General features: G+C 36.8%; 4 protein-coding genes across 6 annotated transcripts; 3 read left to right on the top strand and 1 right to left on the bottom strand.

Annotated features, from left to right (window-relative positions):
- The first annotated feature begins 216 nt into the window (after positions 1-216).
- On the top strand, positions 217-8,050 carry LOC121266483 (chaperonin 60 subunit alpha 2, chloroplastic). Of its 2 annotated transcripts, XM_041170321.1 has the most exons (9): positions 217-384; positions 468-642; positions 1,252-1,373; positions 1,478-1,685; positions 1,764-1,909; positions 2,565-2,871; positions 4,113-4,363; positions 5,288-5,488; positions 7,393-8,050. In XM_041170321.1, the coding sequence occupies exons 1-9, from the start codon at positions 310-312 to the stop codon at positions 7,678-7,680; spliced, it is 1,773 nt and encodes a 590-aa protein (XP_041026255.1). In that variant the 5' UTR covers positions 217-309; the 3' UTR covers positions 7,681-8,050. The 2 variants fall into 2 exon arrangements, with proteins under 2 accessions (XP_041026255.1, XP_041026256.1); XM_041170322.1 differs by lacking the exons at positions 217-384; positions 468-642 and having other exon boundaries at positions 1,252-1,383.
- Positions 8,051-10,695: 2,645 nt separating this feature from the next.
- Positions 10,696-15,321, top strand: LOC121266485 (phosphoglycerate kinase, cytosolic-like). The gene is made up of 7 exons (XM_041170324.1): positions 10,696-10,772; positions 10,822-11,087; positions 12,725-12,802; positions 12,915-13,175; positions 13,545-13,862; positions 14,460-14,618; positions 14,968-15,321. The coding sequence occupies exons 2-7, from the start codon at positions 10,893-10,895 to the stop codon at positions 15,175-15,177; spliced, it is 1,221 nt and encodes a 406-aa protein (XP_041026258.1). The 5' UTR covers positions 10,696-10,772; positions 10,822-10,892; the 3' UTR covers positions 15,178-15,321.
- A 1,128-nt stretch (positions 15,322-16,449) lies between these two features.
- On the bottom strand, positions 16,450-18,387 carry LOC121266487 (sulfiredoxin, chloroplastic/mitochondrial). Of its 2 annotated transcripts, none has more exons than XM_041170327.1 (5): positions 18,156-18,387; positions 17,902-18,065; positions 17,134-17,167; positions 16,754-16,847; positions 16,450-16,662 (listed from the first exon to the last, which is right to left on the bottom strand). In XM_041170327.1, the coding sequence occupies exons 1-5, from the start codon at positions 18,220-18,222 to the stop codon at positions 16,647-16,649; spliced, it is 375 nt and encodes a 124-aa protein (XP_041026261.1). In that variant the 5' UTR covers positions 18,223-18,387; the 3' UTR covers positions 16,450-16,646. The 2 variants fall into 2 exon arrangements, with proteins under 2 accessions (XP_041026261.1, XP_041026260.1); XM_041170326.1 differs by having other exon boundaries at positions 17,902-18,068; positions 18,156-18,303.
- Positions 18,388-18,765: 378 nt separating this feature from the next.
- On the top strand, positions 18,766-21,808 carry LOC121266486 (14 kDa zinc-binding protein). The gene is made up of 6 exons (XM_041170325.1): positions 18,766-18,904; positions 19,027-19,125; positions 20,205-20,291; positions 20,505-20,652; positions 21,181-21,298; positions 21,403-21,808. Exons 1-6 carry the CDS (start codon positions 18,873-18,875, stop codon positions 21,468-21,470), a joined length of 552 nt encoding a protein of 183 aa, XP_041026259.1. The 5' UTR covers positions 18,766-18,872; the 3' UTR covers positions 21,471-21,808.
- Positions 21,809-22,748: the final 940 nt, after the last annotated feature.

Here is a 22,748-nt window from a genome sequence, read left to right as displayed (position 1 = left end):
GATTTCTTTTTTCTTAAAGGAATATAGGTAGAAGCCTCAAATTGAAAAAATTTGTGTAAAATTTTATAAAAAAAAAATCTTACTAATAAATACTAATTTTTTAATAAAAAAAAGTAAAGTCTATTTTTTTTAAAATTTATAACAGACTGTACGAAATTTATCAATTTGGAGCTAATTGAATCATTTCTCTGACTTAAATAAATAAATAAATAAAGAGGCCTTGAGTTTGTGGGCGCCTCAGGCAATATTGCTTGCCTAGGCATTAAGCAGCCCGTCCAAAAGCCAGAGCCGTTCTCTTCCTCTTCTCAAATGTTCGTTTCCTCCTCTTCCGCTTCTCAAATGTTCGTTTCTCCTTCTCTCTTACCTCAGAAGCCTCTGTTTTCCGTAAGTCTCTGTCTGTCTTGTGTTTTTGAGTTGGAGTACATGTATTTATTACATTTGTTGATTTGAACTGATAGGTTCTGCAGAACTTTTGTAGGAGCCAAAGGGTATCTGGGTTATGGAGATATCCCCTGACTGCGAGGAACAGCGTGGTCAGAGCAGGCCCAAAGAGGGTATCTTTTGGTAGAGAATGCAGGGAGGCCTTGCAAGCTGGGATTGATAAGCTGGCTGATGCTGTTTCTCTCACCTTAGGACCTAGAGGTATTTTTCGCCTTTTGAACTATCCACCAGTGGCTTTGCCTGCTATATTGGTAGGTTGAGATATTAAAATGAAGTTGCGCAAAACATCCCATATTTCATCTTTGATATGATTAAATCTATAAATAAAGAAGAGAAGTGCTGAAAGTAGTTTTTAAGTTCTGCCTTTGTTTGTATGGCTTAAAAAGAGTTTAAAAACAATAACTTCAATAACCATACAAAACGTAAGTTACAAGAAGCTCAAAAATCAAATGAACTAGTGATTGTTACAATTCTCACCTTTACCTACGTGCTCGTATCTTTGGTTTATACGTATGAACATCTGTCAAATCAGTACCAGCCTCAGGACTTCAGGATTTGTCTCCGTGAACGTAAAAGCGAGAACATAATCTTGTGAGGTTCCCTTAATTTGTAAGCCTTTACACCTTTTCTGACACTATAAACGTTGTAATATACTCAATGATGCCTCACAGTGAAATGCTTAAAGAATGATGCGACTTCTTATTTAACAAATAATTTGTTTTGATATGAGGTATTTTTGATAAGTGAACGCCTATATTCTAATAAGGTTTTGACATGAGGTATTGATTTGTTTTAAGTGAAATTGTGTAGGACGTAATGTTGTTCTTTCTGAGTCTGGAACGCTAAGAATAATAAATGATGGTGTTACAATTGCTCGATCCATAGAGCTTTCAGATGCAGTTGAGAATGCAGGAGCAACGCTAATCCAAGAGGTCATTCATGGTTGCTAGATAATTCTGTCCTTTTTTATCTTGTACTGGTGCTTTTTGAGACCCAAGTAGGCATACATATGTAAATCTTCCCATCCTGCTTGCAGGTTGCAAGTAAAACGAATGATTTGGCTGGTGATGGTACAACTACTGCAATTGTTTTGGCTCGAGCAATGATCAAATCTGGGTTGTTGGCTGTTGCTTTTGGGGCTAACCCGATCTCTTTGAAGAAAGGCATGGAAAAGACTGTAAAAGAATTGGTTGAGGTCTTGAAGAAGAAAAGTGTGCCTGTAAAAGGAAGAGATGATATTAAAGGTATTGCTTCTCTTTGTGCTTTATAAATAAAACGTGTTTAGTCCAGAAAATCTTGAAAGTTTCTTTGCCATCTTGCAGCTGTGGCCTCAATTTCTGCTGGAAATGATGAATTTCTAGGGAACTTAATTGCTGAAGCTATAGAAAAGATTGGCCCTGATGGAGTAATCTCTATAGAGTCATCTTCATCATCTGAGACCTCTGTGATAATTGAAGAAGGAATGAAGGTGATTAGGATGATTTCAAACTAAAAAAATTAATGATGTCTGAGAAGGAACTGATGATAGTTTGCATTACAGAATGACCTATCAAAAAAAAAAAAAAAAAAAAAAGCATTACAGAATGGATTGGTTTCAGTTTTTCTTTAGCATGAATTTTTGAGTCCCGGTAAATTCTTTTAAGTGCAATCAAAAAGCATTCTATGAATGAATTCCTTCATAGATAGAGTAAAGTAGAAAGAAAGGGGAGTAAGCCGACAAAACAAGATTTGATTTGTAAGAGAAGTGTTTTTATTCTTAGCTCATTATCACGGTTGGAAAAAGCCAAAGAGGAAGAAGAGCCTCACCTGCCTTCCAGTCCAACCCTGTCCTCATCTTCACAATTCGACCCATTCGTTGAGAGATGACAGAGCCACCCCTTGGGAAGGGGTTGATTAGGCTGCTCTTTCCTTTTCCTCCATCCAAACATTCGCATGTGTTCTATGGTTTAAATGGATAGGATAGTCTAACTGCAAATATATCTGTTGAATTGACTGAAAGTGCATTTTTTCCATGTAAGCTTTTTGCCATTAGTTGCCCATTCTTATGTTGTCTGAACTTTATCTTTGATTCATAATTGTTTCTCCTTTTTCCTTGGATTATACTGTTTGATCTTTTTGTACAGATTGACAAGGGCTACATGTCACCTCACTTCATTACCGACCACAACAAATCAGTAGTGGAGTTCGACAGTGCTAAAGTCCTAGTAACAGATCAGAAGATTTCGACTGTGAAAGAAATTGTTCCTTTATTGGAAAAGACTACCCAGCTTAGTGTTCCACTGCTAATCATTGCAGAGGATATCTCCGGGCAAGTACTGGAAACACTGGTGGTGAACAAAATGCAAGGTTTACTAAATGTTGCTGTGGTCAAATGTCCAGGACTTGGAGAAGGAAAGAAAGTTCTGTTGCAAGATATTGCACTTATGACAGGTCAGCTTATGTACTGCATGCAAATCTTAATATTCCTAATCATTTTATTTTTCCATACCTTTTTTATAAGTAATTTTTCCTTGACTCTCAACTATAATTAATTATTATTCTGAATCAGAGGCTGTTTTGATGTCTACAGACTATTGTGCCTATGACCTACTTTCCCATTCACTAAATTTCTTTATTTGTAAGCTTTTGACGTGGGCCAGCTTCATGCTGACATGATTGTAAGACATTTATTCTCGTTTTTAGTTTCCTACTTTGATGGCCCTCATAGACATATCAAGAAACTCAAGTATCTGTTATGATACTGGTAAATTAAGATCTCTTCTTCATGACTAGAGGGAAGGCTTTGTTGTCTGCTTTAGTCCAACCGAAGCTCCCTTTCTTCTGGCAATTGCTTACCTGCCTTCAAACTGAGCTCTTAAGTTCCTAACATCTTTGCAAAGTTTGATGAAATTCTGGAGTCATATATAAACATTACGCAAAGTTGAGTTAGAAATATCTTTTGTTAAAAGAAACTGTTTGTTTTTATCAGGATATCATTATGGGCCCCTCATCGGAGTCTGTTTTTCTTGTTGAATACAAAGTTGGTAGAATATAATATGTTTTGTGGCCCTCATTTGTGGGAAATCTTATTCCATAATGTTGTTTAAAAGCTTTTATTCAATCCTTTACATTCTCAATCATTAATCCTCTGTTTGCTTGTTCGGAAGGAGGGAAAGGAAACACAAATTCTAAGGACAAATGGATTCAGGTACTGAGTATTTCCAGATCGATCCATGCGATATTTTTGTTCCAACAATGGGATGGAGAATGGATGTGACAAAGAGGCTTTCATTTACAGTTTTTACTATTAATTTCAATTTTTTAATAATTGAAATTAACTACAATATTAAAAAAAAAAAATTCAGGAAATTAATATTTGCAAAGCACTTTCCATACTTTTTATTTTATGACGAGGGAATATAGAAACTGCAAAAATGTAGCTTTCTTTCCAGACCAGTTGAGTACAATAATTTCTATAGGTTTGCTGCTATATTCTTTTTTCTTTTTGTTATTGTGTGCTACAGGACCATCTCTCAAACTTCCCTGGCTGCCTTCTTTTCCACTGGAAATTAAGCATCATTGTCCTATGCCTTTGCACAGACTCTATTGCATTTTTCATAAATGGTCTTTCTTTAAGACGAGATTACCATTTCAGCTCCTATTTCTCAGTGACCTGATATGAACATCATTAGGTGCTGATTTTCTCTCGGGAGACTTGGGTTTGACACTTGAAGGTGCAACCTCGGATCAGCTTGGCATTGCACGAAAAGTAATCATAACCAGTAATTCAACAACCATAGTGGCTGATCCAACTACTAAGGCTGAAATTGAGGCAAGAATTTTGCAGATCAAGAAGGATCTAGCAGAAACAGATAATGCATACTTGTCAAGGAAGCTCTCAGAAAGAATTGCTAAACTATCTGGCGGAGTGGCTGTGATTAAGGTTTGCAATATGCAAAAAAATGCCATTTCTTAATATTATTTTCTGAGAAACCTAGTACAATAGTGTCTTCTTCCTGGATAGCACGTTCATTATTTATCTGTCTTGTAAAATAGTGACAAGGCTTTATATTTGCAATTTTGAAACTCAATTAAGTTGAATCAGTTTTCAAAATATTTCACGTTATCATGAAAAGCAACAATAAATTTTGATTATAACCTTAAAGGCCACTTCTTTTTTGTGTAAATAGGCTCATAAATTACAAACGTGTCAATCTTGGACTTATTTTGAAAAATTAATACCTAATTTGGAGGTACAATAGTTTGATTCCAATTATCCTAATTTAACAGCATTTTGTGAAGAGGTAAAGATGGTGAAAAATCCATTATAATGATATCTCTTAAATCTGATTGAATTCATAAACTTAGTGTTCTCTACTGCAAAATTTTCACCAGTCTGAAGTAATATGAAATTTTAGTGTAAGAAAATTGTGGTTGAAGGGAGATTTATTACTAGAGGTGAAACAAAAAAGATATGTGGGATGAAGAATATATGACTTATCAAACAATAGAGAACAACCTTTAGAGGTTGACTCAAGTGGTCAATGCCTTGGGTGTGGGGGTATGCTTCCCTCAGGTCTAAGGTTCAAATCCCCTTAGGTACAAACAATCTCAAGGGTCCATTTGACTGGGGGATTTTTTCCTTGAATTACCTGAGGTGCACTTGCGGGAAACTCCTTGCCGAGGGCCTGTGCACCCCCAAAATTAGTCGGGATGATGTTCCCGGACACCCAATGCCCAAAAAAAAAAAAAAAAAAAAAAATCTATTTGTGATAATTGGAATTTTAGAAGTTCATGCTGGCCATTCAAAACTTCTAGTCATGATTGTTTGCCTATTGTTGTGTTTACTCAAAGTGCATGGAACCAGGTAGGAGCACACACTGAGGTGGAACTTGAAGATCGGAAACTCAGAGTTGAAGATGCAAAGAATGCCACATTTGCTGCCATGGATGAAGGATTAGTGCCTGGTGGTGGTGCCACATATGTACATCTCTCAGAGCTGATTCCCATCATAAAGAATTCTATGGAAGATCCAGATGAGCAGATTGGTGCGGAGATTGTGGCAAAGGTGTGGCATCTATTCATTTTTATTTTGATGGCTTGTTTTTCTTCTCTTCTTAATTTATGTCAGATCGCAAGGATTTGATTAGAACTGTCCTAAGGTGGCCTTCATCTAATACCGGGCATATTTGTTCAATTTGAATCTAGAGATTCTCGCTATGGTGAAGAGAAATAAAATTGAAAATATGCCCCCCAAGTTGGCCTTTTTCTGATTCCTTGTGTTATTGTAGTTGCACTGAATCACCAATCAGGATATGAGAGTTGCCTTGAGAATGAACTTGAGCCTAAGCAACTTCTGTGCCAAACTGTGGGCAGGTCCATTTGATTGAGTTTGACAGGACTTTTTGAAAACCTGTAAATTTGAAAAAATAAGCTCTTGACTCAATGGCTTTGATGCTAAACTGATAAAGCTTTACATCTTTGGTGTACTTATGATAACGTTCTTCTCATATGTTTTGGTGCTACAAAACACATTCTTCTCATAGGCTATATTTAAGTAGAATTTTTCTTCTTACGTGTATTTGTTATAAAACACATAATTCTGCCTTTATCTCCGACTATCCTTTCTCTCCCGGTCATAGGAATTCACGGTGACATGGCAGATAAATTCTCTTTCATATTTTATTTGAATATACTTCGGTTATTGATTGATCAAAACAATATTTTGTTTTGGAAAGGGTAGTTAATAAAGATGTTCTTTGAAAATGCTCTTGATTCATTGTTTATTTGTTTACTGTCAATGGTAGTTCCTCCACCTCAGCGAGAGCGAATCAATAAAGTTTCTCTTTTATTAAAAAAAAGATGTTCTTTGAAATCAATGTTCTTAAGGATAGCTGGTACAGTCAGGGATGGACAAAATCTTGGATGGCCAACACCTGCTTGATAGTTCTGATCAATCCCCACCCAAAATGTTTAGTTTAAGCCACTGCTCACATGGTAGCCTGTAAAGGAAATCTGTTTCTGACAGGGGTTGGGTTGGTGGTCGAAAATCGTGTATTGGAAAACTAACCTCCAACATCCACCAAATAGTTTGTTGCCGGGATTGTGGCAGTGGTTTTAGATCTCAGATTCCTGCTGATAGACTTGGCATGACCTGTTTGCGGGATACAAGATGTCACATCCCTACTACCATCAAGTCGCCTCCATCGAATTGACCAACAACTGATTGACAGCCATTGTTGCCTACTCAGTTCGGACAAACTAAGAGTGTAGGTTTGTTCAGGGAGTCCTCCTGCTTCTGATCTCTATCAGTTTGACAGCAAAAAATGACTGGCAACAGCCAGCCGATCTGAAAGGGTCAGTACCCACGCCTAGATAACAGAGATTGCCTGGTATGATGGTATCAATTGTGAGCATAGGACTTTAAGTTGAAAGATTGGGTCTATATGTGTCACCTACAAACTTGCAGTAGTTATGCTGTGAGGAAGTTGCAATAAACAGTTAACATAGTTGTTGCTGCAGGATGGAGATCACCTAGAGTTCTTGATTAAACTATACGGCCTAGAGTGGGAAAGAGATAGACACATGAAGTGGGCCCTGTAGGATTTAGAGGTAATTTACTCTGACAGCTATAAATGCTGTGGGGTCTGCTTCATATGTTTATCTATCTCTCACTCTAGGTCCTAGAGTTCGGTCAAGAGCTCTAGGGGATCCATATCTCTTTCTGCAAAGGACAGTTGAGAGAATTAGCTTGTCCCTCGTCTAAGGTCTGTTCTTTTCTTATAAGCTGTTTCTTGGGGATTGTTGTTTTTTTTTTAATGTTTGAAGTGTGTGGTCAAATAGTGTAAAATTCAGATTTTTCTGCTTAACTTTGGAAATGTCAATTTACATTTGCTATTTGGCATATTACTTTTCGGATTGTTGAACTATTGCTGATGTTAATTGTTGAACTATTGCTGATGTTAATTTCAGGCGCTCGTTGAACCTGCAAAGTTAATTGCCACTAATGCAGGAGTTGATGGAGACATTGTTGTAGAGAAGACTAGAATTTCTGATTGGAAAACTGGGTACAATGCAATGACAGGCAGATATGAAGATCTTCTAAGTGCTGGAGTTGCAGATCCTTGTCGTGTTTCCAGGTGTGCACTTCAAAATGCAGTGTCAGTTGCTGGGGTGGTTCTAAGTACCCAAGCTGTATTGGTGGAGAAAACAAAGAAGCCCAAGCCGCCTATCCCACTGGTTCCAGGCATAACTCCTTAAAGCAAGGGAAAAAAGAGGTTAGGCTAGATAAAAACTGAGAAGGGATTTTACCAGAATATGCCTATCGTGTTGGCTCAAGACCAAGCTTGTGAATGTGAGTTTGCTTGGTTTATACTTGAGATGTTGAGGTAGCTTTAGAAGCCGCAAAGAGGCCTGGCAAGTCCACTTTCAATCCGAGCCTTTGGATTGCGAGAACATGAAATGCCGCAGATGGAGAAAAGGGAATGCGTGGAGTAACGGTCAGTCTTTAGTTCTTGTAAACATCAGTTTGCATTTTTGTTGATATTTTGTTTTTGGATTTTTATGTAAATTACAAAACGGAATTTATGCATGCAAGAGCAATGATGGTGGAAGAAGTTTATTTTACTTATCTCATATCTCCACAAATCCCACGACATGTTTATGATCTTGTTCCCGTGCATGTTCCAACTATGCTGTAGAAGTTAGCACTATGTACATACTCCTATCTATGATCGGTATTGTTACGGCTGAGGCATGGGATTGGACCAACACGGATGTTGATCTACCTTATATACTGTCTTAAGAGGATGGTATATTTCTTTTGTGTTTGCTCCGGGCAATACTCTGTCTTGACTAATATTCCAGTTGGCGCTGATCACATTTTGTATATACAGCAAAGAATGCCAAGTTCGTTGATTTAAATTGCTATTCCAAACTGCTAAATGTTCCATTTGCTAGTCACTTGAATTGAACCATGTCAAAGTCAATTTATTAGTAAAACCTGCAGCCACTAGTTGCAAATATATGGGAAATCTTAGGTTTCAACCTGCGCTACTATCCGTAGGATTTTGATAAAGCAACATTTTGTTTTGGTGATCATCCAGATCTATTAAACAGAAACAAAGAGGACAAGTTCCCCTGGGTAGCCTGAAATATCGTCAAAACATAAAACAACAAGTGGTCTAATATTATTGTCATATCAAAAATCTAGTACTCCTATGTTTGATTCTTAGTTTTGATGCACCTTGATCTTAAAACAGATTTACATATATATCATTTTAATACAGGTAAAGTGCCTATCACAAACAAGCCCATTAATTATTTTCCTCGATCACCTTTCGAGGTCTTCTTATTCTGCTTCCTACTCCTTTCCTTTTTCGGCCTTGTTTACTTGCTGCAACTTGCAGGCCGTGATCTCCTCACCTGGGATTGCACATCTTCTAAGCCATTCTCCAACGCCGAAACCAGATTCTCAAAGTTCTTCTTCGTCACTCTGGTCAGCTCCTCAAGCTTTGTACGGAACTTTTTTGAACTTTTCACTCTTTCCTTTGAGGAACTCGTCTCTGTCATCCGCCTCCGGACCCGTGCCATGACCATGAAGCCTCTCTATGCAGAAGTTTTCAGACTTTTCATGACTCTTTTCCTTGATCAGGAACTCATGTATGCCCTCCTCTGTGCGTTGATGAAGCTTTTCCTGACTGTACTCTGCCTGAGATTGCAAGTGCTTAAACAGTCCCTTTTAGCTTTCTCCTTCTCTGGTAGGTAGCATCCATATGCATACATCCACTTGAGCACTCGCCTGCGTTCAATTATCTGCTGCCAGGCCTCTGTAATGAACCGGAGCTGAGACTCGGGTTCCCCATATAAATCACTAATTTCATGTAATCCGTTTGGATCTGATGCAAATCCTTAAGAGCTTGTTTCCTCGACAATTCATTGCTTTCCCACCGTTCATGGTAGTTAGCATACCTTTCCTGAGATGTCTTGGCCCTTTCTATTTTACTCGCATCCTCCAAAACTTGTGTGTCTAGCTTACTTGTGATAAATTTTACAAGCATGGTAACCATGGCCTGTGTTGTCGACATGTTTATCCCACGGATCATGTTACGATCCCACATTGACTAAATATGAGATTGGTTGGTGGTTTATAAATCTCTAGGCACCTTTCTCTTGTAAGCCGGTTTTCAAAGGTGAGTTTTACCTAGTGGGTTCCTAACAAATGATATCAAAGTCATCCCACGTATGCAGTCCATGTTCGAAAGTTGCAATTGTGCGGCACGGGGGGTGATGCCGGCATGACATTGTTTGTTCGGGACTAGGAAAGACTTAGAGCACAGCCAACCCGTGTGAGCACCGGGACCGCCGTGAACGTTGGTTGCGGAGCGTGGTGGTTGTTACGATTCCACATCGACTAAGTATGTGATTAGTTGGTGGTTTATAAGCTCATAACCACCCTTCTCTTATAAGCTAGTTTTTAAGAGTGAGTTCTATCTAATGAATTCATAAGGCACCAACAAAACTCATGGTTTCATGACGCGCCGCACGTCATATGCATGGACACTTGGACTACTTCTCAATGACATGCACTTGGGGCATGGCTTTGTTTTCTCTAATATCCATTTAACGTTCTTGCCATCGTATCCATTCTTCACAACCCACTTCAGTTCTCGTAAAAATTATTTGCCATATTAACGTTATAAAAGATGTGTTTTAGACACTGACTTACCAGTTGAATAACTCTTATGACTAACTTACTTTATTCAATTATTTTATTATGAGATAATTTATTGTATTTAACATAATTAAATAGTTAAGATCTTTTTAAAATTTAAAGAAAACTAATTCATGTATAGATTTTTTTTAAATTTTGATTCTATTTATAATTGTTAAATGCGATATTCATTATTTATCTTTTTTATAGGTAAATATTATTTACTAATGATAATAAATTAAGTAAATATAGGAGAAAGACAAATGGTTATGAAAATATAAGTTTTTTATACTTATAGTTATTAATATTCATTGTTAGGACCATTTAAATTGTTTTAAGTTAATAATCATGATTTATTGGAATAGGCATGAAACTCGCAAAAGCATCGGAAGTAGGTTTGGTGAGTTTGACGTAAGAGTAATACCATATATATTGGTAAAGCGCACAAATATCATATAATTATTTAAAAAAAAATAAAATTTATTGTTAAAAAGTAGTTTTTTTTATATAAATTTTATATTTTTTTACTTTTTTTTAAAATATTGCACGTCTTTTACGCAATAAACGCAAACAAAAGAGAATATGCGAATCAACAAAGTGGTTCATGCGTCACTAAACCCTAATCACTCACTATTCAACGCTTCTTTTCTACAAGTGCACCCGAAAATATAAAAGCTCTTTTGGATACACTTCCATTTTCATCCCCGTTTGAGTTTTGTGGGTTTGTTCGGAGTTTTACTATTTTTCATTTTCCCCAACAATGGCAACCAAGAGGAGTGTAGGAGAGTTGAAGGAGGCTGATTTAAAGGGGAAGAGAGTGTTTGTGAGAGTAGACCTGAATGTGCCTTTGGATGATAATCTCAACATTACTGATGATACTAGGGTCAGGGCTGCAGTCCCCACAATCAAGTACTTGCTGGGAAATGGTGCCAAAGTCATCCTCTCAAGCCACTTGGTAATTAATAAATTTGCCTGCCGTATTTGTATTTTGCTTTTTCTGTTTTTGTTTTTGTCTAAGAGAAAGTAGACGTTATGATCGGATGAATGTTTTTCTTTCTTTCTTTTCTTTTATATGAATTGGTCCACTATAGATTTTTATTTACTTTTATCTATTGTTATTTGAGAATTTCCTTGTTGGGTTTCTGTTAAAATCTGATCTATAGAACCCTTTCAATCTGGATCAGCCTTTATGCATATTGAGTTTAAAGACTGACAATCAGAAAACTCATAGATTTTTAGTTTATTTTCTTTCACGGACGAAATTGGATGTAAATGTTACCTGTAAAAAATTGGATAGAAATGTATAAATCTATGTGCTAAAACCAACAAGGTTATAGCGGACCCCTGGGTACCGAAGGCCTCCATGGGGTGATCTCATTGTTCTTACAGGGTGGAAACGATGGGCTGGCTCCATGGATTTTCCTTTCTTTCTCTGCATTTCGCTCAAAGAGTTTAAAGGTAGGAAGATAGTGTATCAAGCTGTACGTAATGATCAACCTGACCCTCTTTTGGGGATCCCTAGGAGAGCCGCCAACTCCATCTACCATCCTTGTATGATCCGTATTGGATCAGAATGGATCTGACCAAGTATGATTTTTTTTAGTCCTAATCTCTTAGTACTTGCTAATATCAAATAGTAGTTATGAATGAAAAATGAATTGTCATATTAACTTGGTTGTTCAATCTGGCTATACTGATTCAATTAGCTTTTGGACCTGCTGTGTTTACTCTTACAAGTGAACATACAAGTGCAATTGCTGGTCCAGTAAAAACAAGAAAGAAAAAGAAGCTCAACAATGGAAGGAGAAGAATTTTGTAAAACTAGAGGCTTATCACTAGGACCAGAAAATCTGGCTAACTTTAAGCAAATGTTTCTTATACGATTTATAATTTAAGACCCATATTACTATGAACAAAAGAGGCATATATTACTATGTGTTTCCTGAGTTTGGGTAGCTAGTACATTCTTCCTTAAAGTTCCCAAAGTTTCAAAAACAAGGTAAAAACCAATAATAATGAAGGACATATGATAGACTGCATGATAGGAAGAAAGTACTGGTTCTTGTACCACTTTCTTGCCCCTAGCAGTAGTAAATCCCAAAGGGCCATTATTCTTTGAGGATAAAAAATGGTAGAATTCAAAACCACTCAATTCACTACATTAGTCCATTTTGAAAGATAGGTCCTGAGAAGATGGCATATAAGGCTTTTTTAGTAAGTGCAAATGGGCATTTTTTTTATGGGTACAATAACAGTGTAAATGGGTATTCTTGGACCAGATTGATATCTATTTGAGTCTGGCTTGAATTATCTGGACTTTTTGTTATTTTCTATATCCAACATCCAACAACCTTTCCAATTAAGATAGCCAGATATTGGGACTTTTGAATATTCTCATAACTGATTTGTCTCTGTCCCATTTATATTTTTGGCTCATCCTGCGTGCATGGTACCTTGATTTTCTTTTTTCTATTTGTTTTCTGGGTTGAGAAGTTACTGTGATTTCTCTTTTACCTTTTTATCTCATATGCTCTTTTTCTCTACTTGGCCCGTGTTTAGCAACTTGCTTTATAATTCTTCTGCTTGTTCCAGGGACGCCCAAAGGGTGTCACACCCAAGTACAGTTTAAAGCCTCTTGTTCCCAGGATATCTGAGCTCCTTGGAGTTAAGGTGTGCTTTCATCTGCAATCAAATCAACATGACTTGTGGTATTTGTTTTATATTATAACTCATTACCTGGAGGGACATTCCCCTGTTAAAGTAATACATCTGCTTTGATTAGGTTGAGATGGCTAATGATTGTATTGGTGAGGAAGTTGAGAAACTTGTGGCTGCAATCCCAGAAGGTGGTGTTTTGCTCCTTGAAAATGTGAGGTTCTACAAGGAGGAAGAGAAGAATGACCCTGAATTTGCAAAGAAGCTAGCTTCTCTTGCTGATCTCTATGTCAATGATGCATTTGGCACAGCTCACAGAGCCCATGCTTCCACAGAGGGTGTGACCAAGTATCTGAAGCCTTCTGTTGCTGGTTTTCTTATGCAGAAGGTGTGATGTCTGCAATTTAGATTTCTTTTTCTAGCAGAGTCCATAGAAGCATGCATATTATCTGTTCTAAGTCTGAACTGCCTGAGCATATGATCCTAATTTATTTACCCTTATCATCGAAGCTCCATGTTGTGGTCTCTACCGATTGCAATTGTTTTTGTTCAGTTCCTTATCCTTGTTTTTAAATATCAATGAAAATCATACTTTATATTCATAAATTATTTTAATTGGAACTCTCCACTTCTATTAATAAATGAAGACTTTAATGCATCTAGTTGCAAAAATGTTGAGTTCTGTGTCATGGCCTCCTGCATTGCTTACCATACAGTTACCTGTGAAATCTAACTATCACCTGTGTTCTTAATGTAGGAACTTGACTATTTAGTGGGAGCTGTTTCAAATCCCAAGAGGCCATTTGCTGCCATTGTAGGTGGCTCAAAGGTATCATCTAAAATTGGAGTGATCGAGTCGCTGTTGGAAAAGGTTGATATTCTATTTCTAGGTGGAGGAATGATCTTCACATTCTACAAGGCCCAAGGACACTCAGTTGGATCATCCCTTGTAGAGGAAGACAAGCTTGATCTTGCAACATCCCTTCTTGGAAAGGCCAAGTCCAAAGGGGTTTCTTTGTTGCTACCTACAGATGTGGTAATTGCTGACAAGTTTGCAGCGGATGCAAATAGCAAGGTTTGTACTTCTTACTCTTCACATATTGGTTTGTGACATTGAGGTCTTAATTGGAACCAAGCAGGATACAGAAAACGTATCCCACTTAATTTGGTATGGTTAAAGTGGTTTAATTATATAATTGATGAATTAGATGTTGGCATAAACCACACTTCCCAGTATATGTTTTTTCTCATTTAAAGCCAATTTATCCTTTTTTTTTGTGTTTCATTACCTTACTAGTGTAGTACGCTTGATCTAATAAACTTGTATTGGAATAAATAATATACCCTTTTTATCATCCATATTGAGATCAATCTAATTTTGCATCTCTTCAGTATTTTTGTTGGCATCATGTTGTTTATATTGGTTAAAGGATCCTGTTTTTTCTAAAGATGCTGCAAATTGGAAAAGTTTATGAACAAAAGGCAGTATATGCAACTATGTTTAAGTTTCTGTGATTATTTTTGTATATTTAGAGACTAATACAATCACTGGTGGCTATGCAGTCATTGACTGTGTAACTAGCAGAGTTCAGTAGGGCGAAACATCATCTGAGTTTACTAATTGATATGTGTGTGAATTTGTTTTAGCTGGCTAACATGTGCTCTGTTGCAGGTGGTGCCAGCATCAAATATCCCAGATGGCTGGATGGGCTTGGATATTGGACCTGATTCCATTAAAACATTTAATGAAGCATTGGACACCACCAAAACTATCATTTGGAATGGACCCATGGGTGTATTTGAGTTTGAGAAGTTTGCTGCGGGAACAGAGGTATGCCATGGCTCTGAGGCCATGAGACTTTCGTCTGCATATGCCATTTCATTTTAAAGAACTTGGATGAAAAAGGATTTTGTATTTGGTTGAGGTTAGGTAAGTTAGAGGCTAGTAAGTCCTTACCTAGTTACTTGGGGTCTATCAGCAAACCTCGTCTTCCCACAACAATATTTAGTAGCAATAATCTCCCCGGATGCTGCTAGTTCACATAACTCATCTAGCATATGAGACAGAAAGACCTTGCCACAATTACTTTTATATTTTTTCATTTTGACAACTTACTATTCATGAACTGCTGGTTTTATACTGACAACAGGAGATTGACAACATAATTTTCTCAATGCAGGCAATAGCAAAGAAGTTGGCAGACCTCAGTGGAAAGGGTGCAACAACGATCATTGGTGGTGGTGACTCTGTTGCAGCTGTGGAGAAAGTGGGGCTTGCAGACAAGATGAGCCATATCTCAACTGGAGGAGGTGCTAGCTTGGAGCTGCTCGAGGGCAAGTCTCTTCCGGGAGTTCTTGCTCTAGATGATTCCACCACTGCTGCATTCTGAGTCAATTTTTGGCCACTTTTCCTTGTTGGTTCTACAATGTAACTTGCACTTATATCTATGATGGTTTTTGGATCGTGGAGCATTTATGCTGTTGGGGCTGCGGATTTGGGGGGTGAAAAATAATGAAATTTTGCTTGTTGAACAGTACTGATAGTGCTTTAAGGTGGTGGTGAATTTTCTGCAATCACATTTTGTAGTTTGGACGATCGTATCATCACTGGTTAACAAAATTGAAACTAGGTTACAACTCGTCGGGTGCTCTTCAAAGGAACGTCACACTAACAATGTCAATGACTTATATTGCTTAATTTGAATCCCAAAAACCAAACTAATAATAATAGTTATAAGGGAATTGCATTTTGCCTCTTTCTTTTTTTTAATTTTTTAATTTTTATATTAAAAATATGAAAAAAAAAAGGAAGAGCCACAATGTTTTTTGGTCCGATGCATCGGTACCTGTAGCACCGCCCTAATAAGAAAAATAATAAACGTCGCGAGTAATGTAACTATAGATGCGTAATTGCTACGTAATCATTTTAAAAAAAAATAAAGTTTACTATTAAAAAATTATTACTTTTTCACATAAGTCCCGTATTAATTTATTTTTTTTAAAGGGATTACGCAATACTTGCACATTACACGTCTGCAGATATCATTTATCTTCCTTTAAATGCTAAGAGAGTATTATTCAGCTTAGGATAATGATAGATTTACTACTTCCTACCACCTATTTATTACTCTTTTTTATTTATTTTTATTTAATAGTTAAGGAAATAACTATTAGTGAAGTTGTATATTTTTTTAATTTTTTTTAAATGATCAAGGATATTAAAAAAATACTTAAAATAACATAATAAAAAAATAAAAATTTCAAATATAGTAGCAAAATAGTAGTAGAAGAATAGTAAGACTATCATTGTCCTTCAGCTTAATGATTGGCTACCAGCGATTCCAGGAGCTTTGTTGACTAACTGCTCCACTTATCGGAAGGATATGCGATGCAGAATCCATAACTCCTCAATTTGGCGTTTGTAACACTAGAACAATAAAAAAAATTAAAGGAATGAGTTTGTTATGCAATGTCCAAGAGGGCATTTAAAGGTTTATTTCTGGTTAGCAATTCAGGCCATTGGTGTGTCAATAGATGTCCATCTCACATTCCATTTCGTAGGATCCTTGCTTTTCTTCATTGAAATAAAGACCAGAAAATCAATGGTAGTTCTATCACATGTAACCCTGGTGCCTTCTCTTTGTATTAAAGAAAGAACAAAGTAGAAGAGAGAGACTTATATTTACTTATTTGCAAATTTTTGTAGCTGACAAAACCAGACCAGATGTTATCAATAACAGGCAACACCATGGATAGAAATATGCATATCTCGAGGATGATAGACTATATGGTTATTGTTTGCAGCAACACTTCCGAGGGCTCACATAAATCTGTTCTCTAGAATGGCGACTGCTAAATGTCAGCGAAGGTGATGCCTACAAGATGTAAAAGGAAATTTGTAAGATTTCCTTCTACATGTAATACATGTAAAATTAGATCATTGCTGGTAAACAGAGCAAAAAAAACCTGAGTGTTTCTTTTGTTCCACGTCGAATTTTGCAACGGATTGTTGGGAGCCCTAAGCGCTGGTGAGCCTCGTAACGATGGCAACCTGAGAAACCTGTAAAAACACAAGGAAGAGCATAATGGAGATTGGATCCTGGCAGAAAACATGGAAACCTTTGACATTCACAAACAACCAAATTAGACCCCAGAGGGTTTCTGTTGTCCCCCCCCCCCCCCCCCCCCCCCCCAAAAAAAAAAACAATCCTCCTTTCTTTTTTTCTAATCTCTTTCAGCAACTCTGGAATTAGCTGGGAACCAGTGTTTGTAGAGAATATCCATAAGTAAAATCAAATCAAATAAGGCTTAGAAGACCTTCCCAAAGAATATAGAGAAACACCTACCATAGTAAACTCCATCGACCTCAAGAATATCAATCTGCATCATTAAAGAGACTAAGATCAGTCAATGAAAATTAAAGTTGGCATTCATACTTAAGTATGTAATCATGCCCGTGTGCAGAATAGCACTTGAACTCTCTCTCATTAAAGAAAAATAAATTTTAAGGCAGCATCTATGCTTCTTTTGATCAATTGAACATCCAATTGAACACATTATAGGAGCTTATCAAAGCATCTATTTTTCCATCTAAAGAAAATAAAACATTGGCATTCAGGAACAGCAGGAAGGTATTGCAATCATATCTTCACTGACTAAAGGGTCGTACTGCTGAAATAAGGCAATTATGCTTACGTTCCTCCTTAAAATTGTTTATTTGCTTAGTCAAGGGTATTTTTGCTGTTTAAAACTGGAATTCTTACAACACTTTTTGTTAGCATTGAAGGCAAAAGAGTTATGCTCTCACTTTTGTGTCCTCCTTGCGCACTCATGATTGGCTTATTTTATATTAAAAACAAGCGATGCAGCAATTTCATTAGTGGAGTGCGCAAAAAGTAGGCAAAAGTAACTGTTGTTAACCTTAAACTTATCGAGCAAAGCCTTCAATTACCCACCAACACTACCGTTTAACTTGAAGTCGCCAGATTCTAATCCAATTCATTTTCTTCGAAACCAAATCACAAATCACCGCAGCAATTCAAACTTCAAAGACTCAATAGAATAAGAACTGAAAAAATAACGATATAAAAAAAGGGGGAAGTGAGAGTACTCACAGGTACTTGGAGGCCGATTTCTTGGATACTGTCCATGAGTTCCTTAACTTTGTGAGGATCGTTCGCTCTCGTTCGCATCAACGGCCGTTTTATCTTATCGAGTGGAAGCTCCACTATGACCGGGCCCCCATTTCCTCCACTCTGAGACCCACTCACAGAAGCCCCTGCTTAACATTTTACAAACAGAGAAACATATAAATTATAGCACAAAAACAAAAACAACAGGAGAAAAAACCATAGAGATGAATTTATACCATTAGATGAAGCAGAAACACGGAAGCATCTCAGAGTTCTTGGGACTTGAAGTACAAAACTCGCCATCGTTTCTTTTTTTTCTTGCTCTGTTTGTGGGGTTTCAATTGTGTTCGTCCATGAACAACGTGAAAGATATAAAATTGGCAGAAAGGAAAGGTAGGAGACAGAACCAGCCAGATGATAAGATAGTATCAGGACCGTCGCATGCGGTATATGATCATGGCCCAGTTTAGGCACGCGTGACACATTAAAAATGTTAGATACAACAATAAAACATAAGGAAAATGATAAACACGCCTAACTTTTTTTTTTTTTTTTTTCTTTACTTAGAATATACACCTTTTCTATGAAAATAAAAAATATCATTTCTCGTCAAAATTATTTTCATTTTCAATTCATATTGTTTCATTAAATGAATATCTTATATGTTAACATTAATAAGTAATTTGATCTCACTTGCAAAAAATATTTTTTCTTTTATAATACAATACAAAATTATATTTTATAATAAAATATTTTATAAAAAATAATATCATTTTATAAAAATATATTTATTTTAAAATATATATTATGAAAGGTGGAAATCCAAATAATCTCAACTCGATCCGGCCCAGTTTAGGCAAATAAAATAAGATTGGGTCCATTTATATAAGCGGGTAACCGGATCCATGAATAAAATGGGATAGTCCATCTCTGTTGTCTCTTCTTCAAACTCCATGGCTGCAATTGCCCCCTTTTCTCTACTTCGGTCCTCCCCCCTTTCTTCCTCTCTCTCTCTCTTATTTTGCGTGTGTGTGTGTGTTTGAAGTTTCGCTCCTAATGCAAAGCAATGTGATGTATGGGTTTGCGTTTGGCTGTTTTGAACCACAGGAACTGTGCGTCATCTACTGCAAGAACTTTTGTGTCTGTGAAACCCGCCTGCATCGTTTCTTCCAGTACCCTCCTTCCCCTTCCTCAGCTCTCTAGAAGGTATTCTCGTTCGTTCTCTCTTCATCGCATCTCCGTCTGGGTCTTTATTCTTTTCTGCTCGTGCTTTTTGTTTGTACAATTTTAAGAAAATGGGGAGAGAATGCAATTTTGACACGAAGAAGTGTTATTTTACTCGATTGATGCATATTTATTTACGCAGTATGCCGAATTTCTGATTATTCAAGTTTTCAGCATTGTTTTTGGAGTATGATTGTTCAGGGAATTGAATTTTATTTCGATAGGTAAACAGCTTCAGGGAGTTTGAGTTTTAGAACATGATAATTCCGATGGAATTACATTTGGAACAGCTTTATAATTCTGCGTGGGACGAAACTGGATAACGGAACTGAAATTTTGATTCAAATGACTGTCCTTATATTTACCAAGTTAATATAGCTTTTTATGCTAAAAATCCCATGTGTTAGAACATATGCCAGGCCAGCAAATTTTTTACCCATTTTATTATTTACGATATTCCAGTTTCCAATTTCAGTCACGAAGCTATTTCAGAAAAGTTAGACGCCTTTTGTCCATGAACTGGTTATTTTATCCAGTCAGTATTCTTTTACCATCACGTTCATTTTAGCAAGACCGCTGAACATCAATACAATAGGAAACATTCTCCTCAATGTTTATCCCTCGACAACCCTTAATATTTCTTACAGAAACTACATTTTGAAAAGACCCGAGTTGAGGATGTAGTCTGTAGAGGGAATGAAAAATAGAAACACATTGCTAAAGTTGTGATAGGATGAATAGCTACACATTACTCGAGTTAAAGTACCTGTAATTATGATGGTGTGATACTCCTTTTATACCTTTAGTGTAAATCTGCTGAAATCAATGGCGTTTCTGGAGAGAAATAGATACTTATTTCATGTGGGTTGCTCAAAAGCTAGGTCTTCTACTGGTCTTATTAGTACAGATGATGTTTTATTTTACCGTTCTGAAGTGGTGGAGATGATAATGGGCAATCTTTGCTTGAATAAATACCACGAGTCCATGGTTGTAAATTAAATAACTAGTGAAATCAATTGTGAGTAGACCTCTTTTTACTGACTGGGACTTCTCTTTTCTAGATTGCAATTTCATGCTAGGGCTACAAACAATGAAGAGGCTGCTGCCAGGGCAGCTGCAGTCAATGCCGACAGTGGAGCTCCAACCATGTATCATCCCTTGTGACACAGTAACGCTGGTTTGATCTCACATTTTATTCATAGCATGCCAACACACACACACACACAAACACATGTGGGAGGGAGGGATGGAGGGAGGGAGAGAGTGAATCTCTAACAATGTAACAATGTACCAATGATTGATGATCATAATTAGTGCAAATATTCAGATGGGTTGTTAAGACTTTTTTTTCTCTCTTTTAGATTTGACAAGATCATAGCTAAGGAAATCCCATCAAACATTGTTTACGAGGATGAAAAGGTCATAGCATTTCGAGACATTGATCCACGGGCTCCAGTTCATGTTTTAGTCATTCCAAAGTTTAGGGATGGATTGACACAGCTTGGGAAGGTTTTTTTTCCTCTTTTTCTTCTATTTCTATATTTTTGAGTGTCAGTAATCCTTGATGTGAATATCTTTCATCTATGAGAATTTAGTCTGCATACCAAAGGATTTTTTCCCCTTTTTATGGTTGGTTATCTTGACAGTTGAAAGCAGGTAGTCATAGACTATATCTCTGGATTTCTACTTCTTATACAAAGATAAATGAGATCTATGATTTCATAGCCGTTAGATCTTGTTTTAGAATGCAAAATTATCAGGCTCTGCCCTTTTCTCCTTTTCTTTGATTTTGGTGTTGCCAACAGAATATCCACAACAGACTATTAGCTGCACTCTTTTCGTGATAAGTTATTAGCTGCACTCTTGTAATGAGATTTAGCATGAAAATGCCAATGGCCTTCTGGCCAAATGGCACTACCCCTTGTCCTCGGGGACCATGGGTGTGGGTTTGAAAGTAATTTTGAACCCCCAACTACTAGGGCTCGTCCCTTAAAAGAAAAAGCTGCCTAAATGGTTTGTTGATTTCTGCCTTGTCAGGCTGAAGCAAGGCATGGAGAGATACTGGGTCAACTTCTCTATGCTGCAAAAATTGTGGCAGAGAAAGAAGGTATCCTTGATGGGTTTCGTGTTGTCATAAACAATGGTCCAGAAGCCTGTAAGCTGCAACCTCATTCTGTATAGTGTCTTTATGAATGACTCTTTTAAGCTGTTCTGAAATGCATAATTATTTTTATGCTCTCTCTGTCTCTCTGTACACAGGTCAATCTGTTTATCATCTCCACTTGCATGTCCTGGGTGGGAGACAGATGAAGTGGCCACCTGGTTGAAGATCTTAAAAACTTGCTTGGTAAAACTTATGAATCCCCCCCCGCACACCCCCCCCCCCCCAAAACAAAACCCTTTTTTCTTCTTTCCATGGTACATAGCTGGTACGCTATGTAAAGTTTAATTACTGGGTGATATATTTGGTATATGGTGCGGAGGATTTGTTCCCAAACCTTGGAAGATCTGGCCCTAAAAACTAGAAAAGTTACTCGATAGAGGCTTTTTGTCAAGGACTAGTGAATTGAATGGGAAAAAAAGGGGTCGAGTAGCCAACACAAGTTAAGACATGAGGCTTTGTTTCAGTTGGATAAACCATAGAGTAATATGCCTTTTGAGTTTATATTCATGCTGACTTCCAATCTAAAAGCTGAATTGTTGTCTAGGGTGGCGTGCTCCAGTTAGTCATCGCAGGTAAAAACAGCTTAAAATGGCTCATAGATTGACTTTGAATCCGTTTGCTATTCATTAAATTCATAGTTCTAGGCATTGTGCTTGTGCTAGTACAACCTCTGATCTATGGCCTTTTAATTTGAAATGCACAGATTTGTGCAGCATAAAAGTATGTAGAGCTGGAAAAGTATGAATGAAGGGTATGATGGGAAAGTAAAGAAACTTGCATGCTTCAAATTTTAATCAGATATATATAAAGGAACATGTAATGTTATAGACCACAGAGTAGTCACGGTCTAAGAATTGTTTACAGATGGATTCTTCTTTGGTCTAAACTTCCGCTGACCTTCACAATATCCCTTCATTTTGTTAAGAAAAATTATTCTCAGTCACTATTTACCACTCCACATCTCACACCATGTGAAAACATCCACACACTATGATAAAGTTATAAATATGAGACGTGAGATTGAATAGTAGTTGATGCATAGCATTCCTCTCGTCAAACGAAGTACCAAAATCTGACTACAAATGTGATGGCTCAAAACATTTTGTCCAGCTAGAGGAGCCACAATATTAAGGCCTCGTTTGTTTTCACGACACTTTTTAACTCATCTTATTTTATTTTATCTAATTATTATAATTTTTTTAAATTTTCACATAAAATAAAATAAATAATTTAATTTTTTCAAATCTTAAAATAATAATAATATTAAAAATATATATTTTAATAATATTTTATTTATTTTTTAATTTTTATTTTAACTTATCTCATTTCATCTTATATTATCTACGAAAACAAACGAGTTTTCAACATATGTCACTTATCTCTCATCCCATCTCAAATTTCAAATTTCAATGTATGTCACTTTTCATTCACCATCCCTTAC

Source organism: Juglans microcarpa x Juglans regia, chromosome 5D (genome assembly GCF_004785595.1).
Source record: "Juglans microcarpa x Juglans regia isolate MS1-56 chromosome 5D, Jm3101_v1.0, whole genome shotgun sequence".
NCBI classification, from domain to species: domain Eukaryota; kingdom Viridiplantae; phylum Streptophyta; class Magnoliopsida; order Fagales; family Juglandaceae; genus Juglans; species Juglans microcarpa x Juglans regia.
The sequence above is the reverse complement of the archived record's forward strand: the minus strand, read 5'-3'. Positions and strand labels throughout refer to the sequence as shown.

Coding starts and splice junctions, on each gene's coding strand:
- LOC121266486 (XM_041170325.1), top strand. CDS start 18,873: ATGGCTGCAATTGCCCCCTTTTCTCTACTTCG. Junction 20,653..21,180: donor GATTGACACAGCTTGGGAAG/GTTTTTTTTCCT, acceptor CTGCCTTGTCAG/GCTGAAGCAAGGCATGGAGA. Junction 21,299..21,402: donor AAACAATGGTCCAGAAGCCT/GTAAGCTGCAAC, acceptor CTCTGTACACAG/GTCAATCTGTTTATCATCTC.
- LOC121266483 (XM_041170321.1), top strand. CDS start 310: ATGTTCGTTTCCTCCTCTTCCGCTTCTCAAATGTTCGTTTCTCCTTCT. Junction 643..1,251: donor TCTCACCTTAGGACCTAGAG/GTATTTTTCGCC, acceptor GAAATTGTGTAG/GACGTAATGTTGTTCTTTCT. Junction 1,374..1,477: donor GAGCAACGCTAATCCAAGAG/GTCATTCATGGT, acceptor TCCTGCTTGCAG/GTTGCAAGTAAAACGAATGA.
- LOC121266487 (XM_041170326.1), bottom strand. CDS start 18,222: ATGGCGAGTTTTGTACTTCAAGTCCCAAGAACTCTGAGATGCTTCCGT. Junction 18,069..18,155: donor TGTTTCTGCTTCATCTAATG/GTATAAATTCAT, acceptor TAAAATGTTAAG/CAGGGGCTTCTGTGAGTGGG. Junction 16,848..17,133: donor GGTCGATGGAGTTTACTATG/GTAGGTGTTTCT, acceptor GTGTTTTTACAG/GTTTCTCAGGTTGCCATCGT.
- LOC121266485 (XM_041170324.1), top strand. CDS start 10,893: ATGGCAACCAAGAGGAGTGTAGGAGAGTTGAAGGAGGCTGATTTAAAG. Junction 13,863..14,459: donor CAGCGGATGCAAATAGCAAG/GTTTGTACTTCT, acceptor GCTCTGTTGCAG/GTGGTGCCAGCATCAAATAT. Junction 14,619..14,967: donor AGTTTGCTGCGGGAACAGAG/GTATGCCATGGC, acceptor TTCTCAATGCAG/GCAATAGCAAAGAAGTTGGC.